Below are 25,519 nucleotides of genomic sequence, written 5' to 3'. Positions count from 1 at the left end.
ATTCCTATCTCCCAGGTTACCACTTAAAGGGGGCAACCAGCCCTACAGCAATGCTGTCTGTAGGAAGTCCTGATGTGCTTAGGCCGCTATTCATGAGCACTTTTTGCTTAGCCCTTAAATGTGACTTGGGCAATTTGAAATTAGTCTCTTTTCTCTTGCTTTATTTATCATCTCTCTCATCCCAAAGATTCCAGGCTCTAGGAAATGTAATTCTCAACGCCTGGGAGAAGACAGCATTGGGCATGCCTTATGTCATCTTCTACTTATCCCATCTTGTCTTCCTGAGGAGAATTCTTCCTATTTAACTTGTCTTCAGCATGTCAGTATGTGACTGTAGACTTGAATGTTTCTTCTTGAAGTCTATTTATTAGTTTATCTTTTTTTCTATTGTTTTTGAATTAGGTTCTTAAAACTTTTTTCCTCCACAAATTTTTGAGAACTAGACCATCTGTTTTGGTTCCTTCATTTGGATAGTGGGGATGTATTACCGGTTGGTTCCATGATAGACTTAGTTGATATGATTAAACACTAACAAATATGAGAAAAGGATGCATGCAAAACAATGCCTTAGGTTAATAAAGTCCCTATTCAATTACAGCTCTGTGTTGAGCATCTAGTATTAAAAATGGAAACTGAAACCTGATCGTGAATATAGTATTACAGTGTTAACACTGTCACATGGTATTTATAATTCATTCATCAGTGTAGTCTTTATGTTATGTGTGAAGACACATTTGGTTCTTGTAGAGGTAAAAATTGAACCGTGACTTACAATTCCCACATCATATTAGAATGTATTTCCAAATTAATATAAGAATAAAGTATGCTTATTCACCTGCAAATTTTTGATTTCTGGTTTAATTTAATGTTTTATAATTTGGAAATGAACAGTTAAGAAGCCATTCCTTCATCAAGTTAACTATTCATAGATAAATTCACTCCTTGAGTGCTCTAGGATGTATAACATATGTGCAGAGAAGAAAACACATTTAGGCCATGGGAAGAAATGTATAGTATGAATCATAATAATCTGATAACAAAAACGGTAGGATCATTTCATTAAGACTTCCATTGGAGGATGTGTAATCAAGAACATGTCATAAACGCCTGCTACTTACAGAGTAGCAGTGATATTTACCTGTCATATAAGAATACCCCCTTATTTTACTTTATTAACTAATAGTTTTTTAAATAAAGACTGTATGAAAGAGCTCAGATTTGCCTCTCTTGCTTAAGTCATAAAAGTAACAGGATACAATTACCCCAACAGAGGATATCCAGATGTTCCAGATGTTTGTGCTTAGTGTGACCAGCATGATCATCCTGGGATGCCTGCCCATTTATTGCTGTTATTTTTGCCGGAAGAGGTAGGAAAACATAAACTCTTATTTGCTAATTGCTGAGTGTCCTTGGATATTTCTGAGTAGACACATTTATTTGTATGCTTCGGAAACATGGGGATTATGTTTGGATCTCTTTTATTTAAAAGAAGGTAGCTTGGGAAAAACCTTAAAGTAGAGGTTTTTTAAAAATGCGAATTATTTAAAAAATTTTTTAAAATGTTTTTTAAGAGGCATGTTATTATATTTTCCTATAATTTTAAAACTATCTCTTGCATAGTCTAATCATTTTCTCTCATCCAACAAAATCCTAATTAGAAGAAAAAATAAATCAGTGGGCTGGGGGTGTATGGAGTTGATGTGGTTATTAACTGCAAATCAGAAAGATGTCTAGAAGTGTTCTGCGTCTAGTATATGGTCATCTACCATTGGGTCTTAAAGTCTTGTTCTGTCTTCAAGCCATTTGTGTCAGATTTCTTCTTAGCATTTTATAGAAAATCCCAGTGTGCTATTAGCATGATGCTTTTAAGGTTTTTTGTTTTTTTAAGTAGCTCGCTGTCTACCGGGAGGACAGTGAGTGTAGAGGTGGAGAGCAGGGCCAGGGCCAGGGTGAAGGGAATGAGGCCCTTGGGGCACAGAATTTAAGGAGGCATGTGTTCTCAGGTGTGTGCAAGTGTGGAGCCAGTGCTAGTGTGACCCTGAGAATGAGTACCTCCTTAATTCCCTAGTAAAGAGAAGGTGTCTTTTGAGAATTAAGCATCTTTGATGTTTTTATTCCAGTAAATTATAAAGTGGTATTTGAGTTCCAAAGGAATTGTTACCAAAAAATTTCACTGGAATATTTTAGATTATGCATATATTGTGTTTTCCGTAAAGATCATTAAGTCTTTTTTCTTTTCTGTATCTTTTCCTTGAGTCTGATGGATGTGTCATACTAATCATTGTATTTTCAGCTCATAGCAAGATGCTTCATATATACTGGATGCTTAATATATTTTTGTTGATTAATTGAGTGGTTTCAGAAATAAAGAATATAGTGGTGGCATTGGCTAGCCTGGAAGGCAGTCTTACACTAATGTAAACTTTCTCATTGCTTATGTCCCTTTCTCAGGCCATTTTGAAGACACTGTAGGGTCACAGCCTTTTAACTCGTCCAGTTTGCATATGATGGTTGATTGTTTTCTCAGTTTTAACTTAGTTTCCTATACTGAGTGTGTAATCTCTCTCTTAGGCCTCTTTGTTTTCTTTCTTTTCCCAGATGTGGCCAGAGACTTGGAGAGACTTCTGTTGTTCTGTCGGCACTCTCTGCTGTTTGCATGCACTTGAGTTCTCCCATGGTCCGGTTTGTACTACCTACTGCATGAAATCCCTTACTTCCTGGAGGTCTTCCTCCCAGTGTCTCCAACTTGCCGTTTCGGTCTCGACTGGTTACTCTGTAGGCTTGCCGCACGCTTGTCCTGCTGGAGAATTTCCTAAAGAAACATATGTGCATATAATTAACAATTAAATAATTTCACATAACTAGTATATATAATTCCCCTATGCGATACACATAGATTAGCTCTGGTGGCGCTAGTGGCGATGGTGTTTTCCTGTACTTCCTTCTGTTGCCAGAGTACATCCTCAAGTACCCTCCTAATAAAGGGTCAGTCAAGTAGAAGGTCCATTTTTGAATTCTTGCACATCTGAGAACATCTTTATTCTATTCTCATCCTTTTTGGCACTTTGGCTATGTGTAACGCTTCATGGTGACATTTTATGTAATCTTTCAATCTCTGAAACATTTTCAGCATCTTCTTTATCTTTGGTGTTCAGAACGTTCACAAAGCTATGCCTAAGCATGGGTATGTTTTCATTCATTGTGCTAGGCACTGACTAAGCCATGCCAGTCTGAACTCAGTGTTTCTCTTTAGCTCTGAAGGTAATTTTGTGATGTGTCTCTACGAGTTTCCTCCCTCCATTTTTTCTTTTTCGTATCTGTAACGTAGTAACATGTTGCCCTTCCTAATCGACTCATTTCTTGGCTCATATTTCTTAGATTTCGTGTCACCTATTTTATTGAGATATATTTATTGAGATATACAGTAGAGTGCACAAGCCTTAGGTGTCACCTATTTATTTTATTGAGATATACAGTAGAGTGCACAAGCCTTAGGTGTAGAGCTTAATTTTTTTTCATATGTACTTACCTAACCGCTCACCAGGCAAAATACAAGAACATTTCCAGCACTCCTGAGGCCTTCTGCCTGCCCCCATCCTGGTCAGTACCTTCCCCAAAGGTAACCACTCTTCTGACCCTACCACCATAGAGAAGCTTTGCTGTTTTAGAAGTTCATATAATTACACACTGTGTACTTTTACATGCTGCTTACTCTTTCATGCCTGGTTCCTTCCAGTCAGCATTCTGGTTTTGGAATCCTACTACGTCGCTGCCTGTGTCAGGAGTCTTTCCTTTTCTGTTGCTGCGTTGTTTTCCATGTTGGGATTTTTATCACAGTTTGTCCTATCCAAGTTACTGGATACTGTTGAAGGTCATTTGCGCTGCTTCCAGTTTGGGGCTCTTCGGAATAATGCTACTACGAATATTCTTCGACATGTCTTTTGGTGGCCATGAGTACTTGCACTGTTGGGTGTAGGCACTGGAGTAGAACTGCTGCTTCACAGGGTAGGCACATGTTCGGCTTTAGCTCTAGTACAGACTGCCACAAAGCGTTCCAAAGTGCTCGTGCCAGTGAACACTCTACAAGCAGTGTCTGAGAGTTTGAAGCACTCTGCATGTTTGCCAGCACTGGGTGTTGTCCTTTCCTGTATTTCTTCTGTTCTACATTTTAAAGTTTCTCTCAAGTTGACTTTTCAGTGCTTTCACTGCATTTTTAATTTTGAAATCATAGTTTTGATATCCAAGTGATCGTTCACGTTGTGTTGTAGCTTTTTCACGGCAATCTGTTCTTATTTTATGTATTCAATACCTTCTCAAATCTTCCTGGGGGTATTAATAAAGTTATTTTTGTTTATCCTCTGAACATTCTTCTTTTCTGTCTCTTAATCATCTCCTTCCTCCAGGGCCAGCCCCGCTTTGATTTGTTTTTCTTGATATTTCTCTGTCATCTTATACACCATCCTCACATGTTTGGCCTTTCTCTGTTTGACCTGATTGCACGTAGGAATGAAGCTGACTGGCAATTGTGTGTGTGTGTGTGTGTGTGTGTGTGTGTGTGTGTGTGTGTGTGTGTGTGTGTGTCGGGAGGTGCTTTGGTTTGCAGGCTTTGTTTTAGGTCAGAGAGGCAGTGTGCCGATAGTTTTGTTGGTGGCCCTTCAAAATGTCATCATATGGAGAGTTTGGGGTTTTTGTCGGGTTTGTTTTGGTGCTTCCAAGGCCCATTCCAGCTTTCCTAGTCCTCTGCAGACAACTTCTATGATTCATTGAGAGAAGAATCCTTATATATTTTTGTTTTATTCTTGGGTTAAACACTGGCTTTTGGGCTTTCTAGGGGAGACTAATATCCATATGGAAACCTTCAACTAATGTGTCGTGTCATGTGTACGCCCCATTTCCTGCTCCTGCTTCTGTCATACGTACCTGCTGTCTCTGAGTTGGGAGACTGTTCAGGGTAAGCTTGTTCACTCTTGAGCTGAAGTGCCTTTGTAGGTATTCTAGGCTGTGGCTTCATCGGTTTCCACTTATGGCAGCTTCCAGAAATGTGGTGGAATTCTTAAGCCATTGCAGGTCTACTCCTATTTTTTTTAACTTTTGTATTGAGATAAAATTCACATGAAATTAACCATTTTAAAGTCAATAATTTGGTGGGATTTCGTGCATTCACAATGTTGTACCTTCACTATGTCTATCTAGTTCCAAAATATTTTCATCATCCCCAAAGGAAACTCTGTACACCTTAAGCAGTTGCGCCCCATCTCCTCTCCCTCAAACCCTGGCGACCAACGATCTGTGTTCTGTCTGTGCAGACTTACCTGATCTGAATATTTCATATAAATGAAGTCATCCAGTATGTGACCTTTTGTGTCTGGCTTCTTTCAGTTAGCATGATGCATTCAGGAGTCATCCGTGTTGTAGCATGCATGAGTACTTCATTCCTTTCTTATGGTTGAGTAATATTCCCTTCTGGGTAGACCACAGTTTGTCTAGTCATTCATCTGTTGGCAGACACTTTGGCTAGGTCCACTTTCGGCCATTGTGAATAGGGCTGCTGTGAACATTCATGTGCACACATTGGTTTGAGTGTCTCTTCAGATATTCTGGATTTTCAAATACCCAGTACCTAAGACTGGAACTGCTGACTCAGATGGCCATTCAATGTTTAACTTCTTGAGAGACTGCGCAGCTGTTTTCCACAGCAGCTGAATCACTTTACGTTCCTCCCAGCAATGCCTAAGGCTTCCAATTTCTCTACATCCTCACCGAGCCTTGCCATTCTTAATTTTTTTTTATAACAGCCATCCTAGTGGGTGTGAAGTGCTACTTCACTGTGGCTTTGATTTGCATTTGCCTAGTAACTAATGAATTTGCGTATGTTCTCTCATTCTTTTTTGCTCTCAGGTTACATTGTTTCTGTTTCTTTACGATTATTTGAAAGGAAGAGATTGGTGAATGTAGACATGTGCCGCCTAACCCAGGCCTTCTGGCTCCAGTTGCTGAGAGGGCACCCCCTTCAGGGCTGTCCACCCCTTTAGGACTTGCCTCAGTCTCAGAAAGCCACCGTGCCCAAGATCAGACCCCTCCTAGGGTAGCCACATTCAGTGGCTTATCAAGGTGATGTATAAATATCTGGCCGTGCCGGCCTAATGCGAGAGAAGTCCGAAGGGCTATTCTAGCTCTAGACTGCCATGTGGGGTTAGCCAAGGCCTGGATTACAGATCTGCTGCTCCTTCTGTCCACTCTTGCCCCCTTCCCCTCCTTTCCATGAGTAGTTTCCCCAAAGGCACTCCTTACTAAGTATCTTGCACACTTAACTCTGTTTTAGAGTTGGGTTTCTGAGGAACCCAAACCATAAGGAAAGAACTGCATGTGTCTGGTTCATTAACTTGAACTGGAATTGGAACCAATCGTAGTTTCTTTAATATTCCAGGAAGTTATTTAATATTTGCTCGTATATATTTTACATAGAAGATTAGGACTGTGTGCTTTGGTTGCTCTTGTTAAATTTCTGCAGGCACTGAGCTACAAAGTGGTGCCAGTCTTGAGATGTCGGAGGCCTGATTTTGTGATGCTCTCAGCTAAATATTTTAGCTTTTAGTGCAGTTAGTCTACTCTCTTAAAAACTGCTCAGTGAATCGAAGCTACTGTGTGAATGCAGCTGGTACTTAGGAGGGCTTTCACACTCTGGGCTGCCAGGGTGTTTAAGCACTTTGAAGAAACGTCAGCTTTGAACTTTCAGTGCTGGTGAACATTCAAGTCTAGGGGGTCTACAGCAGTCCGGGCTGCCTTGTGTTCCTGAAATTGTACTCTATGCCCAACAAAGCCCAGCTTCAGCTTTCACCTTTACTTCTTCTGCATCATCTCCCTCTACTGCATTTCATCATCATCTTTCAAGCCTCTTCGTTGCCCTGCAAGTTCAGTCTCCACTGTGTCTGTACCTCCTAGTCTTTGTGGGAGCATGGAAGACACCCCGGTTTTCCTCAGTCTTTTCTTGGGTTATGGCCATAGTGAGATTGAGGACAGGGAGGCCATCTTTTCTGTCCAGAATTGCGTAGCCACCACATACGCTGACAGAGCTGGTGGATTGGTCTTTACGGGCATGGTTTCTGTGGAACAATTCAAGTCCGCTTTCAGGGACTGTGTTATGGCATCGACGCCTTCATAACCCTAAGAAGCCACTTCTGCATCTGCTTGAGTCTTGTGGGTCACGCTAGCAAGGGATCTGCCCTTGGGGTGGGTCAAATGTCTACTCGTGTGAGGAGTGAAGAATGTTGCCTTCGGTTTCTACTGCTGCACAATAAGTCACCACAAATTTAGCGGATTATAGCAACAAACATTTACTAGTCCCCAGTTTCTGCAGGCCAGGAGTCCAGGCATGGCTTAGCTGGATCCTCCTCCCAGGCTCTCACAAGGCTGCCCATCGAGGGTCAACCAGGCTGCATTCCCCTCTGGAGTTTGGGGTCCTCTGTCAAGCTCATGTGGTTGCTGGCCAAGTCCACTTCCTTGTGGTTCTGGGACCGAGTTCTTGGCTTCTTACTGGCTGTTGGCCAGAGTCCATCCTCAGGTCCTAAAGGATGCCCACAGTTCCCTGCCCTGTGGCTCTTTCTAGGGGCAGTTACAATATGGCTTTTGCAAGACTAGCAGGAGGCTCTGTGAGTGTCAGCAAGATGGACTCGTCTTACGAAGTTACAGGCGTGACATCCCTTGTCCCCTCACCATATTCTGCTGGCTAGAAGCAAGGTTCCACCCACACCCAAAGGGAGGGGACTACACGAGGGCTTCACTCATTGGCTGGTCACCTTAGAGCGTGTCCACCACAGCTGTTGATGTGTGGCAGCTGTTCACCTTCATTCAAGTCTCAGCTCTCCAGGAGAGATGCAGACGAACCGGGCACTCCAGTGCAGCTGTGGCCCTGCGCCTGGTCTCTCGTACCTTTTGGGAGGCCTGGCTGTCTCTCCAGACAGGCTCTCTGGCTGCCCCTGCTTGGTGTACTCCAACACCTGGGCGACCTGTCAGAGGGGACCTGCATCCATGTTGAGTCCTGCCTTCACATGTGATTGTTCCCTCGGGAGAAACTCTTTGGAGAATTTGACACCTCGCAAGTCCACCTGGGGGTTTGGAGGTTGGGTTAAGCTGCCGCCCCTCCTCCCCCACAGGTCTTGCACTCCTAGGGGCCGGGAACAGGCAAGGAGCAGTCTGCCTCCTTATTCCTCACAGGCCCCTGCCCCTGGGGCTGGCCTGGCCTGGATGGTGCTCAGGAAATGGGTGCATCTTGAAAGGAGTCCACAAGAAGATGCAGACATCTGCAGAGGCAGGGACTCCGTGCCACTTGGGTCTCATTCCCTTCTTTAGTCAACCCTGGGATTTACTGAAGTGCTTTCTACTAGTGGCTTTATAATCGGGTCCTCATATCAGCTCATAGGAGGCCCGTACTGCTAGGAGAAAACACTACAGATGCCAAGGATAGAGGAAATAAGGGTGAGAGCAATTTTCTAAACATATACTGGGCTCAGAGTTTCCTGAAACATCAAGGCCATACTTTTGGGAGGGAGAGGGTCAGAGCCTGAGCAGCCAGCAATATAAGAAAAGGGTCAGGAGGCCAGGTGACAGCAGAGGCTCCACCTGAATCCCGGCAGCTTGGGCCCTTGGCTCGGGCTGGCCCACCCTGAGGGACTCAGTATCCTCTGGCCTGGGAGTCCAGGCAGAGCCTGGCCCTTCCCAGGAGGAGGCCAGCCAGGCTCCAGTGTGAACAGCCACCTGTGCTGGGGCCTGAGGAAACAGCAAAGCAGGTGGGGCAGCAATGGCACAGGCCACATGCCATGACCCTGCTCTGGCTGTCTCCCGAGCAGGCATGCCTCATGGAGAGCCACCCCGCTCCTCCGTGTGCCCTGGGTCAAGTGATTCCAGCCTCTCTGAGTTTTAATTTCTGGATCTGTAAACTGGGAATGGTCGTAGCATCTACCTCACGGTGCTGTTCCGAGGAGAAAAGTAGCCTGTTGACGGTGCTCCAGGGGACGGACCCCTGCTAACAATACTAATACTTAATGGATTCCTGCTTCCAAAAAGAACATCTCCAGTCTGCCTGGTACTGTGTGAGGTCATTTCATTGGGAGATGGGGGATGAATCAGAGACTGGGGGAGAGAGAGAGGACTGTGGTGTCCTTCCCCGCCTTCAGCCGCAGGCAGACAGTCAATGAGAGATTCTGGTCATGGAAGGAGTCATGATCCTCACTCCTTCCTGTCTCCTGCCCCACGACCCCCCACCTCTGGGACACCCTCCCAAACTGTCAGGCATGCTCTCCACGATGGCTGTCGCCTCTGCCTGGAGCACCTTCTTGCAGACATCCACGTGGCTCTCTTCCACCCCTCCTTTAAAGTTTGTTCAGGTATCACCGGTGAGGCTTTGCCTGGCCACCCTGTAGGGATCATGCGATTCTCCCCAGCCCGCCCTATTTGTCTTCTGAGTGTGCAAGCCCAGTGCCGTTCTATGTTCATTTGGTTATTTAGTGTCTGCAAGCGCCATCAGGGCAGGGCAGGGTCTTAGAACTCTGAGCCGCCAACGGGGCTTGGCGTACACATCTGTGGGACTTAAATTATTTGTTGAACGAATGCATAGAAAAGGCATCCTTTAAGATGGAGGACGGCGGGTTCTCAAAAGGGCCTCACTGAAGGGGAACGGCACTTGGTCTGGTCTGCGAGGAAAAGTGTGACTTTATATATAGAGAGATGAGGAGGGGAAGGGTTTCCAGGTGAAAGGCATGACGCAAACAAATGCAGAGGGGCGGGGAATTGCTGCTTAAGGACAGTGGTCGCATCTCAAATCTTCGGAAACAACCGGGAAAGACTCCTGCAGCAGCTCCCCAGCGAGGGAGGTGGCAGCAGGCCGGCGGGTTCGGCGAGGAGGGCGGGGCCGCTGGGGGGTGCGGGCTCTGCGCTCCAACCGCGGCCCCGCCCGCTGCGGCCGATCCCGCGCGAGGGCCTCGTTCGCCATCAGGCCCCGCCCTCGGGGGGGCGTGGCGTGGCAGCGGCAGACGGGGCGCGCAGGCGCCCTCGCGTTCGGGCCGGCGCCCCCGGGCCTGTGGGGCCGGCGGCTGGCTCCGTCCGGCCGCTGCGCGCTTTCTCCTCGGGTTACCGACGCGGAGCCGGGGACCCGGCCCTCCCGTCGCAGACTGTCAGCAGCCGTCCCGCAGCGGCCGCGCAGGGGCAGAGAGAATGCCAACCGGCCGGGGCCTACTGTGGCTTGGCCTGGTCCTGGGCTCCGTCTGCGCCATCCTGGGGACCGGAGCGCCTGGCAGCTCGGCCACAGGTGCTGCCCTCGCCCAGATCTCGGGCTTCCCTCCCTTCTCCCCTGCCTTCCCTCCCTGCCTCCATTCCTCACTGCTTCTTTCCCTCCCGCCCGCCCGCCCTCATCATTTCTTCCTTTGACCCATCTTTCCCTCCGTCCCTAATGCTTTCCCTCTGACCTTCCCTCCCACCGCCCTTGCCTTCTCGGTTCTCCTTTCGTGTCGTCCCCCTCTCCCTCTCTCATCCAGGCTTGAGGCCACGGCCAAAGCCCAACCCTGTCGCCCAGGACCGGGGCTTTCTCTTTGCACCCCCTCGCTTCCTCTGTGAGGCACGGCCTTGAGGAGCCCCCTCCCTGGCTCTGCTGGCTGGGCCGCTGTTAAGGTGCAGGGGCCTCTGCGTGCCCTAACACGGGCATACTGTGGGCGGGTGGTTTTGGGTAGGGTTCGATGTCAGTGCAGGTGGTCTCACTGAAGCCTCTCTCCCCGCCGGGCAGATGCTCTGAATGTCCTTCTAATCATCGTGGATGACCTGCGCCCCTCCCTCGGCTGTTATGGGGACACGCTTCTAAGGACCCCAAACATCGACCAACTGGCGTCTCACAGCCTCCTCTTCCAGAATGCGTTTGCCCAGGTATGTCTGGGGACTTCTCGGTGTGGATGTGTGCCTTGTGCATTGAGGGTGGGGGGGGGGGCTCCCTTCAGCTGTTGGTAGATGACAGATTGTGCCAGGCATCTCCTTATTAGAGGGAGGCCTAATTTGGAAAGTGGCCGTTGAGAAAATCCACTTGTCCGCTGGCAAGGAAGCTTGTGCGTTCAAGGGCGCCCTTCCTCCTTGGACGGAGGGTGAGTCCTGGCCCCGGTGTGCTCAGCATGCCCTGCCTAGCTTTTTCCCTAGAGAGAGGATGGTCTAATGCTGACTGACATGGCGGTACTCCTCCCTGAGCCCCCTCCTGGGGCTGCCCCCAGGAGCCTTGGTTGTTCTGTGTACCTGTGAGACGCCATCACACACGAGGACACAGTCAACTGCTGGCTCGAGGGCCTGAGTCCTTCCCTCCCTCTCTCCAGACAGACTCATTTCTAGCATCTGGGTGAGGCCCCGGTCCCACTGGTTGGCTTTGAGATCTGCGTGACTCAGCTGCCAGGCTGTTTGCTGAGGGCTCTGGAGGTTGCCTGGTTACCTTTTGGCTCCCAGACTCTCTTGTCTTCTGAGGAGGTCTCCCTGTGCTTGTGCTTCCCCACAGCAAGCAGTGTGTGCCCCGAGCCGCGTGTCCTTCCTCACCGGGAGGAGACCAGACACCACCCGCCTGTATGACTTCAACTCCTACTGGAGAGTGCATGCTGGAAACTTCTCCACCCTCCCCCAGTACTTCAAGGAGAATGGCTACGTGACCATGTCGGTTGGAAAAGTCTTTCACCCTGGTACTGCTTCCTCTCCAAAGTCTGGTTCTGTCCTGTTTTGTGTCTGAGTACTGGGCTCCCCTCCTGGGGTTGGGGCTGTCCTTGCAGAGGCCTTTTGAGGCTGGGGGGACATCTCTTCAGTCACTGTTGAGTTTGCACAAAATGTTACTTCTCAACTTGGCTACATGTCCTCACCAGAAGTGAAGAAGGGTAGCAGGATTCTTTCTTCCTTTGGGAAACTAGTCATGGTGCCGTTTGGTTCCCTCTGCTCCAGTGGAAGGCAGGGCGCTGGCTGGGCAGGTGGCAGTGTTGGGAGTGAGTCCAGCCCAGCTCCTGACCCTCTGTACCCAGGGGGGTGGTCCCTGTCAGTCACGTGAGACCAGGGCAGCTGTGCTGACGTGCCTAATGAAGAGGCCGTGATTTGCTGGCGGCTATTGCCACCCTGTGAATCAGGTCAAAGAGGCGTGCAGGCTGGTGCCAGGGGCCACCAGTGTTGACTTTCAACACTGCCTGTTAAACTGGCTCTCTGTAATGCCAAAATGAGAATGCTGAAGCACCAGACAAGCTTCAAAACTTTTCTCTCTCTCTCTTTTTTTTTTACTTATTCAAATAATGCATGATTATTGGACCAAAAGTTGGGGGAGGGAGGAAAAGGAAAGGATGTATTAGTTGTAATCGCACCATGCTGAGGAGAACTGTATTTTGATGACCCCTTGTTCTGGGTACAATATTTTCCAGATTTGAGGTTTTCCTATATGTATGATTTTAAATTGAATGTTTTAAACACTGGCATTTCCCATGTAGTTACTTTTCTTGCAAAGTCAGTTTTAATGACAACATAGTAGTCTAACACGCGGATGCACTGTCCTTGAGTCCAAGATGTTCTCAGGTGTTCAAGAGTGTGGAAGTCTGTTGAAAACCTGAGCTCTCTGGACGGTGGAGAGAGAAGAGAAATCTGAGAGGGAGCACCGGACATAGCAGGACTGGAGGGAAAGAAGGGGGCGCTGGGTGGAGGGCTCATCACCACAGCACGCGTGGTGGAAAGAGCAGAGGAGGCTGACAGCCCTGGGTTCATATCCTGGCGCTGTCCCTGAATCTGTGCAACCCTGAGCAAGCTACTTGGCCCCTGGCAGCCTCTATTTCCTCCTCAGGAACTGATGATGATGAGAAAAATGCACCTCCCTTGCTGTTGAGGAGAGGATTAAAGGTGGTCAACACAGCAGCCGGCTTGTGCCTGGGCTCGGTCAGTGGTGGCTGCTGCTGTCCTCAAACAGGTCGTTCTCTGACAGGACAAGGTCTTGAGAGCAAAGACCTGGCTGACAAATGTGTTTGCATTAAGGACTGAGGGCAAAGCTTTTGTTCTCTGGCTAAGACCCAGCACTTAGAGCCTGATCTAATCAAATTATCAGGGGGAAGGAGGCCAAGCAACCCAACTCAGGTTCACCTTCAAAACTGGGCCCTACCAGCCCAGCCAAACATTGCCCTCAACCTGAGCTGGCCAGCTGGGTTCCAGAAGGAGGCCTCGGAGCCTGCCGGCATAACCGGTGAACCAAGGGAGAGCTACTGAAAACATTCAAGTCACAGCCCCTAACATAAGCAGTACCGTCCATAGAGAGCTCGGGTTTTCAACACGCTTTCACACTCCTGAACTACCTGGATTGGGGTGCTCCCCTGGGAGGTAACCATGGCAGCTGCAGCTCCAGCCTCCCCGAGAAGGAATCTGAGGCTCAGAGAGGATGAATGATTTGCTCAAGGTCCACTGCACGGCTAAGCAGCAGCAGAGCTGGGACTGGAGCCCAGGGGCCCGGATTCCTGGTGCCGCTGCCCGTGAGCTGTTCCCTCTGCCTGCAGGGATGTCCATCCTGGTGGTAACGTGTGACAGGGAACACCTGAGGGCAACCTGGACTAGGGTCCGGCACACAGAGCCCTGACGTGTCACTGTGCTGGTGACGCTCTTTCTCCCGTGGTTCTGCCTACGCTTCCCTCTCTGCTCCTCCTGGCTCATCCCCACAGGCAGCACCTCCCTTCACGTCCCTCACAAGCCTCCCCCAGCCCTGGAAGCGCCGCTGCCGACCCTCTCGGGACCACCTCATGCCTGTGTCTGCCCCCCACGCCCCACTCACACAGCACCCTCTGCTACTGCCTAGACAGGTGGCAGTCCTTCCTCAGAGTCCCATGTCATTTTCTCTTCCCCAGTAGTTGGTAAATGAGGGCTGGGGTTCTGCTTCATGAGGGGAGGGAATAAGCACTGAACCTGGAGGCCTGAGGCACGGGGTTGAGTCCTAGCTCACTCGTCTAATAATCTGGTTGGCATTGCGCAAGGCACTGACCTTCTCTGAGCCTCCCCGCCCCACCCAGCCCTTGGGGGCGCTGATGCCTCTGCCGTCTCCTTCCCAGGGCAGGTGAGGGGTTCCAGCAAGAGCTCTGCAGGGCTGCATTGCACTCACAGGCTGGCTGATGTCGCCCTTCTGGGTTCCTTCCTCAAAGCCTAGCACCTGCGGTCAGGGCTTCGGGGATGGGAGGTCAGATGCTCGGTCCTGAAGTAAGAGACCTAGAGAGGTGGCTGTAGTGGGGACTTCCAACTGGCCTAAGCTCCTGACTTTGTCGATGAGGAATCTGAGGCCAAGGAGAGGAGGTGATGCTTCCCCAGTTCACGAGAGTGTTAATTTTGGGTGGGGAGGGCATGAAGGAACCCTTGTGTTTTATTTAATGATTTTCTTTATTTTCCCCTCAAGGAGTATCTTCCAATCATAGTGATGATTCTCCATACAGCTGGTCTGTTCCGCCTTATCATCCCTCCTCTGAAAAGTATGAAAACACCAAGGTGAGGATGTGAATGGGGTCCTCCGCCTGCTCTGCGGAGGAGCCGCATTTCCCATCCAGCAAACCCAGGCTGACTGTTGTGTGTACTGCCTGTGCTTTCACGCTGGCTGTGCAGTGAGGTTTGTGGATTTTGCTTGTGATGAGAACTTGATGGAAACAAGTGTTAGGATCTTTAGCATTAGGTGCAGTGGGAGAGGTGGCTTCATTTTCGAAGCTGGTGGGTATGCCTTGTTCTAGAACCTTATGCTCTGTAGTGTGTTAGACGTATTTAATGGTTCCTTGGTGCTCACTCTGGATGAGGCCCTGTGCTGAGGGTTATAGGAGATGCCAACACCTAGAAGGGAGAAGAGAGACCCATGCTTCCAGAGCCTCGGCCCGGACTGGGAGAAAGGCACTGTTTCCATCTGTCAGTCTGTCTTGTCTTGTGCCTAATGATATGTCTAGCTACTGAGCCCCCTGATTGTGGTTTTAAAATTTTAGAGCATCAGGAAAAATAAGGGCTCTACAAAGCAACTTAATCTTGGTTCAGAGGAACCCTCAGTATATCAGTCAAACTAAATTCCATGTTTAAGAAACTCAGAAAACCAGCAGGAGAACTGAGAAATGGCATCTTCTTTGGAGGTTTTAGAGATATCATGTGGAGAACGGTGCCGACTTGGGTAGGCTTGGAAAGGTGGAGAGAGGCACTCTGAATTCATGACCACTTACCCTTTGTGAATGTAGTGAATGTTGAGGGCTCTGGCCTTTGGCTTGTGGCTTTAGTATTAACAGAATGAGATGGAAAGAGCCCATCTCAGGCCCTCCATTCCCTGAAGCCATCTTGCTGCTTTTTAGTGGGCTCGCTGGCAAATGCCAGGCCCCTGTTCCCATCCACCGCATCCATCTTCAAGGCCACCAAGTCCCCTGTTCAGTGCTGCACCTCATGGCATGTTCAGGGTGAGCAGGTGGTGGGCTGCCCTAGGCAGGGGAAGGACCAGAAAGGCATGCGCATGGAAGGATGCTCCTCCTTGAGATGGAGCAACAGCCACCGCTGCACTTGGGTTTTGTGAGGTAGAAATCGTCAAAACCGATTTGACCTTGTGGCCAGCATGGCCGCGCCTTGGGAAGTAAAGCAGCAGGTTTCCTTCTGTGCATGGCATAGTTGAGGATCTGGAAATTCCATGGACTGTCATCTTATCGAGTTGACTGTGACCCTGTCACTTACAAGCGTTATTAGTCTGCCTTTGAAATTAAAAACAGATTTTTTCCTTTTGTTTAAAGATTATTTTGAGATATAATTCACATACCATTATATTAAAAAATCACCCATTAGAGTGTATAGTTCAATAACTTTTAGTATATTCACAGTTGTGCAAACATCACCAAATTTATTTTAAGACCATTTTCATTACCCCAGAATGTAACCTTGTACCCGTTACCATTCGCTCCCCATTCCTCCTCACTCCAGGCCCTGCAGCTAGTAATCTTTCTATCTCCCTGAATTTGCCTATTTGAGACATTTCATGTCAATGGGCTCATACAATATATGACCCTTTGATGTCTGGCTTTGCTCACTTAGTAAATGAGGTTCATTTGTGTTGTAGCATGTGTCACAACTTCATTACTTTTTTATAGCCAAATAGTGCCCCACTGGGTGGGTATAGCACATTTTATTTATCCATTCATCAGTTGATGGACATTTGGGTTGTTTCCACTTTTTGGCTCTTGTGCATAATGCTGCTATTCACATTCATGTACGGGTTTTTGTGTGAACTGAAGCTTTCATTTCTCTTGGGGAAAATTCCTTGGGCACGTGTTTGTGTGGCTTTAGCGTTTTATTTTTTTGTGGTAATGTATCTCGGAATGGAATTGCTGGGTCATATAATAACCCCGTGTTTCACTGTTGTGTGAGGACCAGCCAGAGGGTTTGCCAAAGCAGCTGTGCCACTCTATATTCCCACCAGCAACACTGAGGATTCCAATTTCTCCACATCCTTGTCAGTGCTTACTTTCCATTTTTAAGAATCGTAGCTATCCTAAAGGGTATGAAGCGGTAGCTCATTGTGGTTTTGATTTGCTTTTCCATGATGACAAATGACATTAATTATCTCCTCATGTGTTTGTTGGCTATTTGGATACCTCCTCTGGAGAAACGTCTACTCAAATCCTTTGCCCACTTTTTAATTGGCTTACTCTTTTTGTTGTTGAGTTGGGGACACATATTTTTTTGGCTCGTCAGTTGACTTGGGTTTCCTTTAATCAACTGTGATCTCGTAAACACTGGTGGATTCCGGGCTTCTGCCTGGATGAGAAGCAGCACTTCTCTGCTTCAGCTCTATTTCCTGTGTGCCTGTGCAGTCTGAGTGGCTGATACTTAATGGGCTGGTAATAGGAATGTTAAAGCCGCTGTGCGTGTCACCTTCAACTTCTATGTCTCGCATCTGAACAGCTGACTTTGTATGTTTTTGTTTTGAAAGACATGTAGGGGGCCCGATGGACAGCTCCATGCCAACCTGCTTTGCCCCGTGGATGTGGCAGAGGTGCCTGAGGGCACCTTGCCTGACAAGCAGAGCACCGAGCAAGCCGTACGGTTGTTGGAAAAGATGAAAACGTCAGCGAGTCCTTTCTTCCTGGCCATTGGGTATCATAAGCCACACATCCCCTTCAGATACCCCAAGGTGAAGAGCTGGCTTAGGGCTCATCCGTCCAACACAGCCATGACAGCTGTGTTAGTGGTGGGAGGAGGGATTTGTGTAGTGAAGGCGGCCACCTCCTGCTGTCCCTGGTCACCGGAGATGCCTGATGGCGCTAGCGGACTCAGTGGTGTAAAGATGGGATTGAGAGATCAAGGCTAAGAAGTAGGCTCAGGACATGAAAGAATCTTTGTTAGAAACGCTTGGCTCTCTACTTCCCTCTGCTGGAGGGTTTTATTTCCTTTCCTTGACCTTTTTTTGTGAGCAAATGTTGGGTTGGACGGTGAGGTCATCATAGAGAAGTGAGGCAGAGCGGGCGGAAGTAAGGTATGGTCCTCGGGACACAATTGCAGGAAATGTGGAGCCCTCTTCTGTGATAGTCTTTTCCCCGACCCTGTCAGGTGAGACCCCGTAAAGCCAGGGCACTGCTGTGCTTGTTGGACGCTCAAATCCTGTGCCTGCATATATATCGTTCAGAGCACATAGTCACGTCCCTTTGAAAAATCTTCAGTTTTCCCCTGTCATGCTTTCCCTGGTCACGTGTAGTCCATTCTTTTGACATCACAAAGAATGCCTGTCATGTGAGATGAGGCTGGAGACTGGAAGGTAAGCTCTTTGACGCAGGAGGCATCTTGTTTGATTGGCCCAGGGGAATCTCACCTTCCTAACATGAGCTGTCAGCCTCCGGGACAGAGTGAGACTCACTTCTCCTGCCTCTTGTACAGAAGAGAGTCATCCTAGCGTGCCTGACTTGTCTCCTTTGGAAGGCTGGCTTACAAGGGGAGCCCTTGGCTGGCCTCTGGGAATCTGGATCTCGGGAGTGTTCCCACCATTTCCACAACTGCTGAGTGGCTCACTGTGCCTGGATTGCTTATGTAAACCCCTGCGTTCCTGCTGGGAGTCAGGGATTTGGGTGTGTGCAGGCAGAGGGTGCCTGGGTGACCAGCACCATTTAAAAACCCTGGGTGCTGAGTCTCTAATGAGCTTTCCCTTGGTGGTTGCTAATGTGTCCGCAGTATTGTTGCAACTTGCTGCTGTAGGAATTAAGCACATCCTGTGTGACTTCAATGGGAGGGGATGCAGGAAGTGGCTGCCTGGATCCCCCCAGGCTTCACCTCATGCACCTTTTCCTTTGCTGATGGTGTTTGGTATCCTCTCGCTGTAAGTAGTACAGCTGTGGGGATGACTGTGCCGCGTCCCGTGAGCTCTCCCGGTGAATTGCTGATCCTGAGAGTAGTTTTGGGAAGCGGCAGCACCTCTCTACACCTTCTCTAGTTGGACGGGGAGGTGCGGACAGGCACAGGAGGGCGTCAGTTTGCATGAGGGAAGAGAGCTGTTGCTGCCCAGTGTGTAGGAAACAAGATTGCGTGATGTCATTACCATTGGCGTCTCGTGAGAGTGGCCTCTCAGGGGGGGTGAGTTACCTGGGGAGTGTTAGTGAGGCACTGGGGGATGTGTCACAGACTTAGAGTAAAGGCAGTGTGAACACCGGTAGGGTCCCAGCCCTGTGCCTTTGCCAAAAGAGTGACATCCTGGTGGCTTCGTGTGCTTTTCCCCCCCAAGGAGTTCCAGAAGTTGTATCCTTTGGAAAGCATCCCGCTGGCTCCCGATCCCCAGGTCCCTGCTGGCCTCCCTCCTGTGGCCTACAACCCCTGGATGGATATCAGGCAGCGGGAGGATGTCCAGGCCTTAAACCTCAGTGTGCCCTATGGCCCAGTTCCTGTGGACTTTCAGGTACCAAGGATACACTTTAGGGTAGTATTGGGCTTGAATGGCATGATGTCGTTGGTGATGCCACTACTCCCTCTGTCATGTCTCACTCAGAACCTTCTCCGTGCAAGGTATCTTGTGAAGTGCTGGGACGGGGGTGGTCAGGAGGAGGTTAGGACATGGGAAGTGCTGGTCAGGTAAAGAGTCTCCCAGTCACCTGTCTGCACTTGCAGAGATTTGGTGACTTTCCTAGATGTGGGCATAGGGGTGGGGAAGAGGCCTGGGTGACTGTCACTAACTCATGTGGGATGGTATCTACTCCAGGTGTCAGTCTGTCAGCTAGAGTGGGGGGACACCTCCTGCGCAGCCCAGAATGCTGGGTTTGCTGGTACCTGAAGGTCCCCTCTGTGGGAAAGCCTCACGGGCAGCCATCACTCTCGGGGTGGCTTAGTGAGCAGAGCCTTGGTTGGTACACAGGGAGCTGGGGCTGTCCCTTTGCCGTGACGTGGGGGTGGAGCAGCCGCAGAGTCCAAATCTTCATGCTGACTCATCATCCACCCTCACCCTGGAGTACAGAAGACATATCGACCAACGCTATTTCCAGAATATTCCACATGCATCCCTGTCCTTCTGTTACCATGTCACCGCCAACAACATGGTCTGTAGTAGTAGGAAGAGGGCAGGATTTTCAGTGTGCTTCCCGGACCATCTGCACCAGAATATCCACAAGGGCTTGTTAGAAGCACAGAATGCTGGCTCCACTCAAACTTAGAGAATTGGAAGCTGGAGGTAGGGCCCCAGAAACTGTTTTTCTGAAAGCACAGCTGGTGGTTCTGAGGCATGCATGAAGTTTGAGAATCACCGCTTTTGGGTTAGAGTTTAAAACAAAACAGAACAGATGTCTCTGGCTATCCACACGTACATGGTCTCTGGGTTTGGATGGGAGGAGTTTAGCTGGTGAGGTGTGTGCATCCCTAACATCGCTTCGGTTCCTGAGTTTCGGGTGGCGGCGGTAAGAATTGACAAAGCGGTGCCTTTATCAGGCTGTCGCTTCTGAACTTCCCATCGCAGGGCTTCCGGGAGCCAGGTTGTGTGAACTGCAGCTCCGAGGCTGCACCTGGATGCCTTGCAAATGAGGCCGCTTAAAATGACCCTTTGAAATGGAGTGTGTGCCACGAAGGGTGCTGCTCAGTGTCCCGTGTGTGTGATCTCTTTTGGTCCCAGTGGGACCCTAGAGAGGCATCTGCTCTCTCTAGTGCCAGGTGAGGAAGCTAAAGGCACAGAGGTGCGGTGACTTGCCTCACATCGCACAGGTAGTGCCGGGGCAGCCAGGACGCACACCCCGGGACATGCAGTGCTGAAGCCCTGTGGTCTGTTTGGTTCGTCCTGAGCGGTCTGGGTTTGAATTCCTGTTGTGTTCCATCCCTGCTGCACAGCCTCTGTCAAGTCATTGTACCTCTCTGAGCGTCAGTTTCCTGATCGGTAAAATGGAAATGAGCTGCAGAAAGTCTTTCTGCGATGACATCTGCGTCAGAGGTTTCCAGTGGATATGATAGCAAACTTGAGAGCGTGTTTAGGGTGGTGTCAGCTGCGTGGTGAGGGCTCCTTCAGGTTCTCTTGTCCGCTCCTCACACCCTGCCTGTCGGTGGTACAGTTGCCTCGTCGGACACACAGAGTTGACAGTGTGGCCCAGAGGGCCTCCCTGGTGCTTGTGTGCTGGCTCCCTGTCCTACGTTCGCCTTGAATTTGGACCCTGCTTACCATCCTCTTGCAGCTTTGCCTATTTGTGCCCAGGTCTCCTCTCACTCCACTCTTGAGCCTTTCAGTTCTGTGCCCTCTTCAGTCCCCAGCCCTCTCACTGAGCTCCATGTGAGCCAGCGACTTCAGGGGCCATGCTGGGTAGTCTGTCACCTCCCAGGCCTGCCCCTCCTCCTTGATCACCACCCCGACCACAGTCTCTTTGTGCAGCTCCCTCACTCGTGCCCTCGTTCCCCACACTCCAGGGCAGGGTGTGGATGCCGACTCTTTCCCTGTGTCCAGGTCACTGCTGGGCTTTACCCCTTCCCCGGGGAGCTGAGGGCTCGGGGTAGATTACTTAACTGTGCTCAGCAGCCCCTCAGTGCCGATGCTTGCCCCCACCTGCAATGCCCTGACCACAGGATGATCCAGCCGCCCCCTCTCACAGCCCGAGTCCTGAGGCTGCTGGACGGAGTCCGTGTAGCTCTGAGATGGAGACGTGCTCACATGCCCAGCGTCCAGCCCCGGCAGCCCGTGTGGGCTCTCCACTTGGCTTCCTTCTGCCCTCCGCAGCTGCTCTGAACCCTTGCCACCCCTCTCCGGCCCCTTACACCCCTCTGCCCATCTCAGCGGATGACTGCGCTCCTATCTCAGAAACGGGCTGACGGAGGGCCCGCGGGAGTGCAACGCACAGGACGGACGTGGGCACAGACCCTCGTTGTGCCCCTTGCCATCTCTGTGTCTCTAGGCAGGTTAGTGAACCTATCTGCGCCTCAGAGTCCTCCCGTGTAAGATGAGAATGGGCGTGTCCACCTCAGAGGGTGGTTTAGGAGGAGCAGAGGGCACCCAGCAAGTCTTGAGCGAATGAGCACTCTTAGTCATCTCCCTCACTGCTGGCCCGAATTGTGCTTGCGTGTGCTGGGCTCGTGGCCTTCTCCCTAGTCTCCGAAAGAGAACAGCAGGGACTTGCCCTGACCCTGTGTGCCCCCATTCCTCCCCCTTCCCATATCTGTGGGCCAGGACACCCCCCTCCACTTCCATCCAGCTTCTCCGGCGGCTCACGGCCCCCCTGCCCCCGTCCTCAGAAGTACTGCTCTGCTGCCCCTGCCTGCTTCTCCTCCCTTCCCACTCCCTTGCCTGCCTCTCCAGGGAGAAAGAGTGAAGTGTGGTCTGCTCTAGCTGCATCCATGGCCTCACCACCCACGTGTTCTTCACCCACCTGTGCCCCGCCTTCTGCGTCCCCAGCCTACTCGCAGTTCTCTCGCCCGGGTCGGCGCTGACCTTGCTGACAAATAAAACCCACTCTTTGGGTCCTGACCTTCCCTGAGTCCCTACTGCTTTCTCGCTGTTGACCAGCACCACCCCTTCTGGAAATGTCCATCTCCTGGGAGTCCTTGCCAGCCCTCCTGGGTCCTCTCTGCTCCAGTCCTCATGGCAGGCCCCTCTTTCTGCCTCAGGAGGTGCTGCTCCCCAGGGTCAACCCCAGGGCCCCCACTGTGTCCTTTTGGCCCCTGCTCCCCAGCTGCATTCACCTGAGCCCTGCCGACGCTGACTCCTGGAATGACCCTTCCGGCCACAGCCCTGCTCCTGGTTTGCAGACATTCGTCCACTTGGCTGCAAGAGCCATCCCCAGGCCAGTGCCCACGGAGACCTCCGTTGCATAGGCCCCGTGTGACCGTACCAGCACGCCTGCTCTTCCTCTTGTCCTGCCTGCCTTGCCTCCTCCTCTTGTGGCCCCCCACCCCATGCCGTTGAATTGTGCCACCAGCGGAATGAGAAACCTAGGCTCGCTGTTGGAGCCCTCATCTTTTTCCCTGTGTCTGCTTCTTCCCTCTCCCCACTCCTACTTGATCTCCCTAGGTTCCTCTGAAATCCTCACTGTCTCTTGCTCCTTTGACACATTGTTCTGGAACATGCAGTGGGTCTGGGGTTGGCGTGCTCATTCAGCAGGTGTCTGTTGAGCGCCTCCTCTGTGTGCCTGCCAGTGCAGTGATGCAGTGCTGCTTCACGCTGAGCCCCTGGAGCTGGCTCTGGGCTGTTGCCGGAGGGCTCTTACTCAGCTGCACTCACGTTGCCTTGGCTCCTTGCCTTGAACAGCCTCAGTGCCTCCTTGGCCCAGCCTGGACCTCCACTCCTGAGATGGGCCCGGCAGGCCCATACTGTTGGGCCCTGCTCTGACTTTTCAGCAACTTCTCCCATACCTTGACCCTCCCGTTTGATTGTCCAGCCCCGCTCGCTGGCTGGCTCACTCGCCCCAAACACGCCCTGCTGTGTGCTGACTCCACGCCTTTCCATGAACTGCAGCCCCTGTTTACAGTGTCCCACCCTCACCTCTCCTGACTGCCAGCGTCTCTTCTCAAATGCCGACTCCTCTGTGAAGCCTTCCCTGATTCCCCAGGCCGGCTCTGAGGGCTCATTGTCCTGTGTCGTCCCTGGGCCCCGTCTGTGATACGTGTGTTTTCTTGTCTCCGTGTCGGTGTCCTCAGTGGGCAGGTGGCTCACTGAGGGTGAGGACCACACTTGTTTCTTGCCCTCTCTCCAGAGGCCAGGGGCACATGGTGGCAGCTGGGGCTGGTCTGATAGACCTGGGGCTTCTCTGCTGCTCAACGTTGGTAGGAGTGGGGGAGTCTTCTTTTTCTTTCACATCTGTGAGCAAGGCTGGGAGTAGAGTCAGCCCAGAAGGGGCCACGGCTCTTCCTGTCAGTCCTTAGCCTGGCTGCTCCCGAAGGCCTTCTGGGGTTTAGGGACAGTGGAGGGTACACTGATTTCCCATCCCTCCATTGCTCTTCTCCTGCCTGCTGGGAATTTGTTAGAAATGAGCTTCACGTGGCAGCCGCAGTCTGTGGGGATACGCAGCTACCACCTTCTGCTGGGCTAGAACGTGGGCAGAGGAGAGACCCACCAGTGGCCATTTTCATAAATGATACCGGAGCCCAAGTTCTTAGTGTAGAATCTTTCCTTTATACTCACTTAGCTTTCACGCATATGGTCAATAAACCATTATCTGTGGAGAGCAAGGCCCTGTGCTGGGCATAGGCAACACAAAAGTCAGCCAGCACATGGGTGCCCATTATCCTGCAGTACCACTTGGTAACACTTCAGTGAGGGAGTTAGCAAGTTGTTTCTTTTCAGAAGGCCAGATAGAAAGTACCGTACACAGAGGGCCCGTACCTCATTGGGTGTGGGGTTGTTGCAGATGTAATTAGTTAAGTGATGGAGTAGGGGGTTCCTAATCCAGTGTGGTTGGCGTCCTTACAAGAAGAAGAAGAGACACACACATAGAAAGGAGGCCGTGTGACCACGGAGGTGGAGATTGAAGTGGAGGCGCCTGCAAACCAAGGGATACCAAGGACTGATAGCCAGCACCAGGAGCCGGGAAGAGGCAGGACTCTCCCTGAGCACCTTCAGAGACAGTGTGGCCCTGCCAACACCTTGATTTCGGACATCTTGCCCCCAGAACTGGGAGACAGGACTTTGCGGTTGTTCAAGGCCCCCAGTTTGTGGTACTTTGTTACAGCTGCCCCAGGCCGTGAATACAGCTGTGTGGGGTCTTTGGCATGATCCTCAGCAGGGTTTGGAGGGACTGAGGGATGAGTACGTGGCCATCTCCTGAGACCCGTAGGAACGTGTGAAAGAAGCAGGAAGGAATAGTACATGGCCCGTCCATCCGCTGTGGTCTGTGTCCAGATTTCACTGTGAACGTGTGGGCGCGGGGACCCCGAGGTCGGGAAACACGTATGCTGTGTCAGCTGAGAGAACCGTCAAGGGCATCGGCGGAGGCGCAGGCTTGCGGTGTGTCTGCGTGGGCCACTCCACAGCCACGCACATCGCAGCCACCCTCATTGAGTTTTCTTCATTCGCAGCGGAAACTCCGCCAGAGCTACTTTGCCTGCGTGTCGTACTTGGATACACAGGTCGGCCTCCTTCTGAGCGCTTTGGATGCTCATCAGCTGGCCGACAGCACGATCGTTGTGTTTACCTCGGATCATGGTGAGCATTTTGAAATGCCCTGGAAAGGCACCCAGAAGGAGTTGGACTTTCCGGTGAAACATGCATTTCTAGATTGCCTTGAACCCAGGCGTGTCCTCTTTGGGGAATGGCCAGTGCTCTGAGTCTGGGGTTTTGGGGTGCTTTTACGATCACCTTGTTAGTTCTGGGCCCTCTCGGCGTGGAGGAGGGGCCTCTTTCGGGTCAGAGGAGCGTTTGGATGCGTGGGTGGAGGTGGATGGGCAGGTGGGGGGGACCTCGGAGCAACCTCCCTTCCCTCAGTGAACTCAGCAGGAACCCTCCATTTGTGTGTGGGGCCCTTTTGACCCCCAGTTCTAACCTAGAGGGGGGACCGAGGACAGCCCTGGCAGAGCTCACCAAGGCCCTCAGACCTGGCTCCTCCCCTGCACCCTAGCCCCACTGTCCTCTCTGCCAAGAGCCTAGAGTCCGCATCTCTTTGTCTCTTCTAAGGCAGCTTTCTCCTTTCTCCAACAATGGGAATGTCTTCTTAAAAAAATTCTTTGCTTGAAAAATTTTAAACACGCCCAAGAGTAGAGAATGAACAGCACCCGCCACCTGGTCCCCATCTCCCTGCTCTCTCCCGTGACCCACTCATGGCGGTCTTGTTCGTCTCACCCTCACCCGTTCCCCTGCCCTGAATTGTTTCGAAGCAAATCTCAGGTGGTTCAGTTTTCTGAACAGTATCTCTAAAAAATCTGGCTCTTTGGGTTTATAACCATACTACTGTTACCATACCTGGAAAGAGGAAAAGAATTCTTTGCTATCAAGTATGAAATGGGACAATATTAGATCAGAGCATGTACTTATTGTAAAGGTTTCCTCACTTGGGACAAAACTCTAACTTCAAATAAAGCAGTGTTCAAGTGAAGTCAACCCTTTTGTGGTAATTCT

The 25,519-nt window shown here is 50.7% G+C and overlaps 1 protein-coding gene across 3 annotated transcripts in view; it reads left to right on the top strand.

Annotated features, from left to right (window-relative positions):
• LOC130681892 (iduronate 2-sulfatase) overlaps positions 1-25,519 on the top strand; it is a 77,887-nt gene that overhangs the window by 44,002 nt on the left and 8,366 nt on the right. Inside the window, exons 1-7 of one of the 3 annotated variants that reach the window (XM_057495654.1) lie at positions 10,028-10,303; positions 10,775-10,911; positions 11,522-11,699; positions 14,414-14,502; positions 16,958-17,158; positions 18,737-18,907; positions 24,484-24,610. In XM_057495654.1, the coding sequence (XP_057351637.1) occupies positions 10,210-10,303; positions 10,775-10,911; positions 11,522-11,699; positions 14,414-14,502; positions 16,958-17,158; positions 18,737-18,907; positions 24,484-24,610 (997 nt within the window). In that variant the 5' untranslated portion in view covers positions 10,028-10,209. Of the gene's footprint in view, positions 1-10,027; positions 10,304-10,774; positions 10,912-11,521; positions 11,700-14,413; positions 14,503-16,957; positions 17,159-18,736; positions 18,908-24,483; positions 24,611-25,519 lie in introns of those variants that run through there. The other 2 variants (XM_057495653.1, XM_057495655.1) reach the window with 2 other exon arrangements.

This window comes from Manis pentadactyla, chromosome X (genome assembly GCF_030020395.1).
Source record: "Manis pentadactyla isolate mManPen7 chromosome X, mManPen7.hap1, whole genome shotgun sequence".
Lineage (NCBI taxonomy): Eukaryota > Metazoa > Chordata > Mammalia > Pholidota > Manidae > Manis > Manis pentadactyla.
Note: the sequence above shows the minus strand (reverse complement) of the source record. Positions and strands in the feature narration are given on the sequence as shown.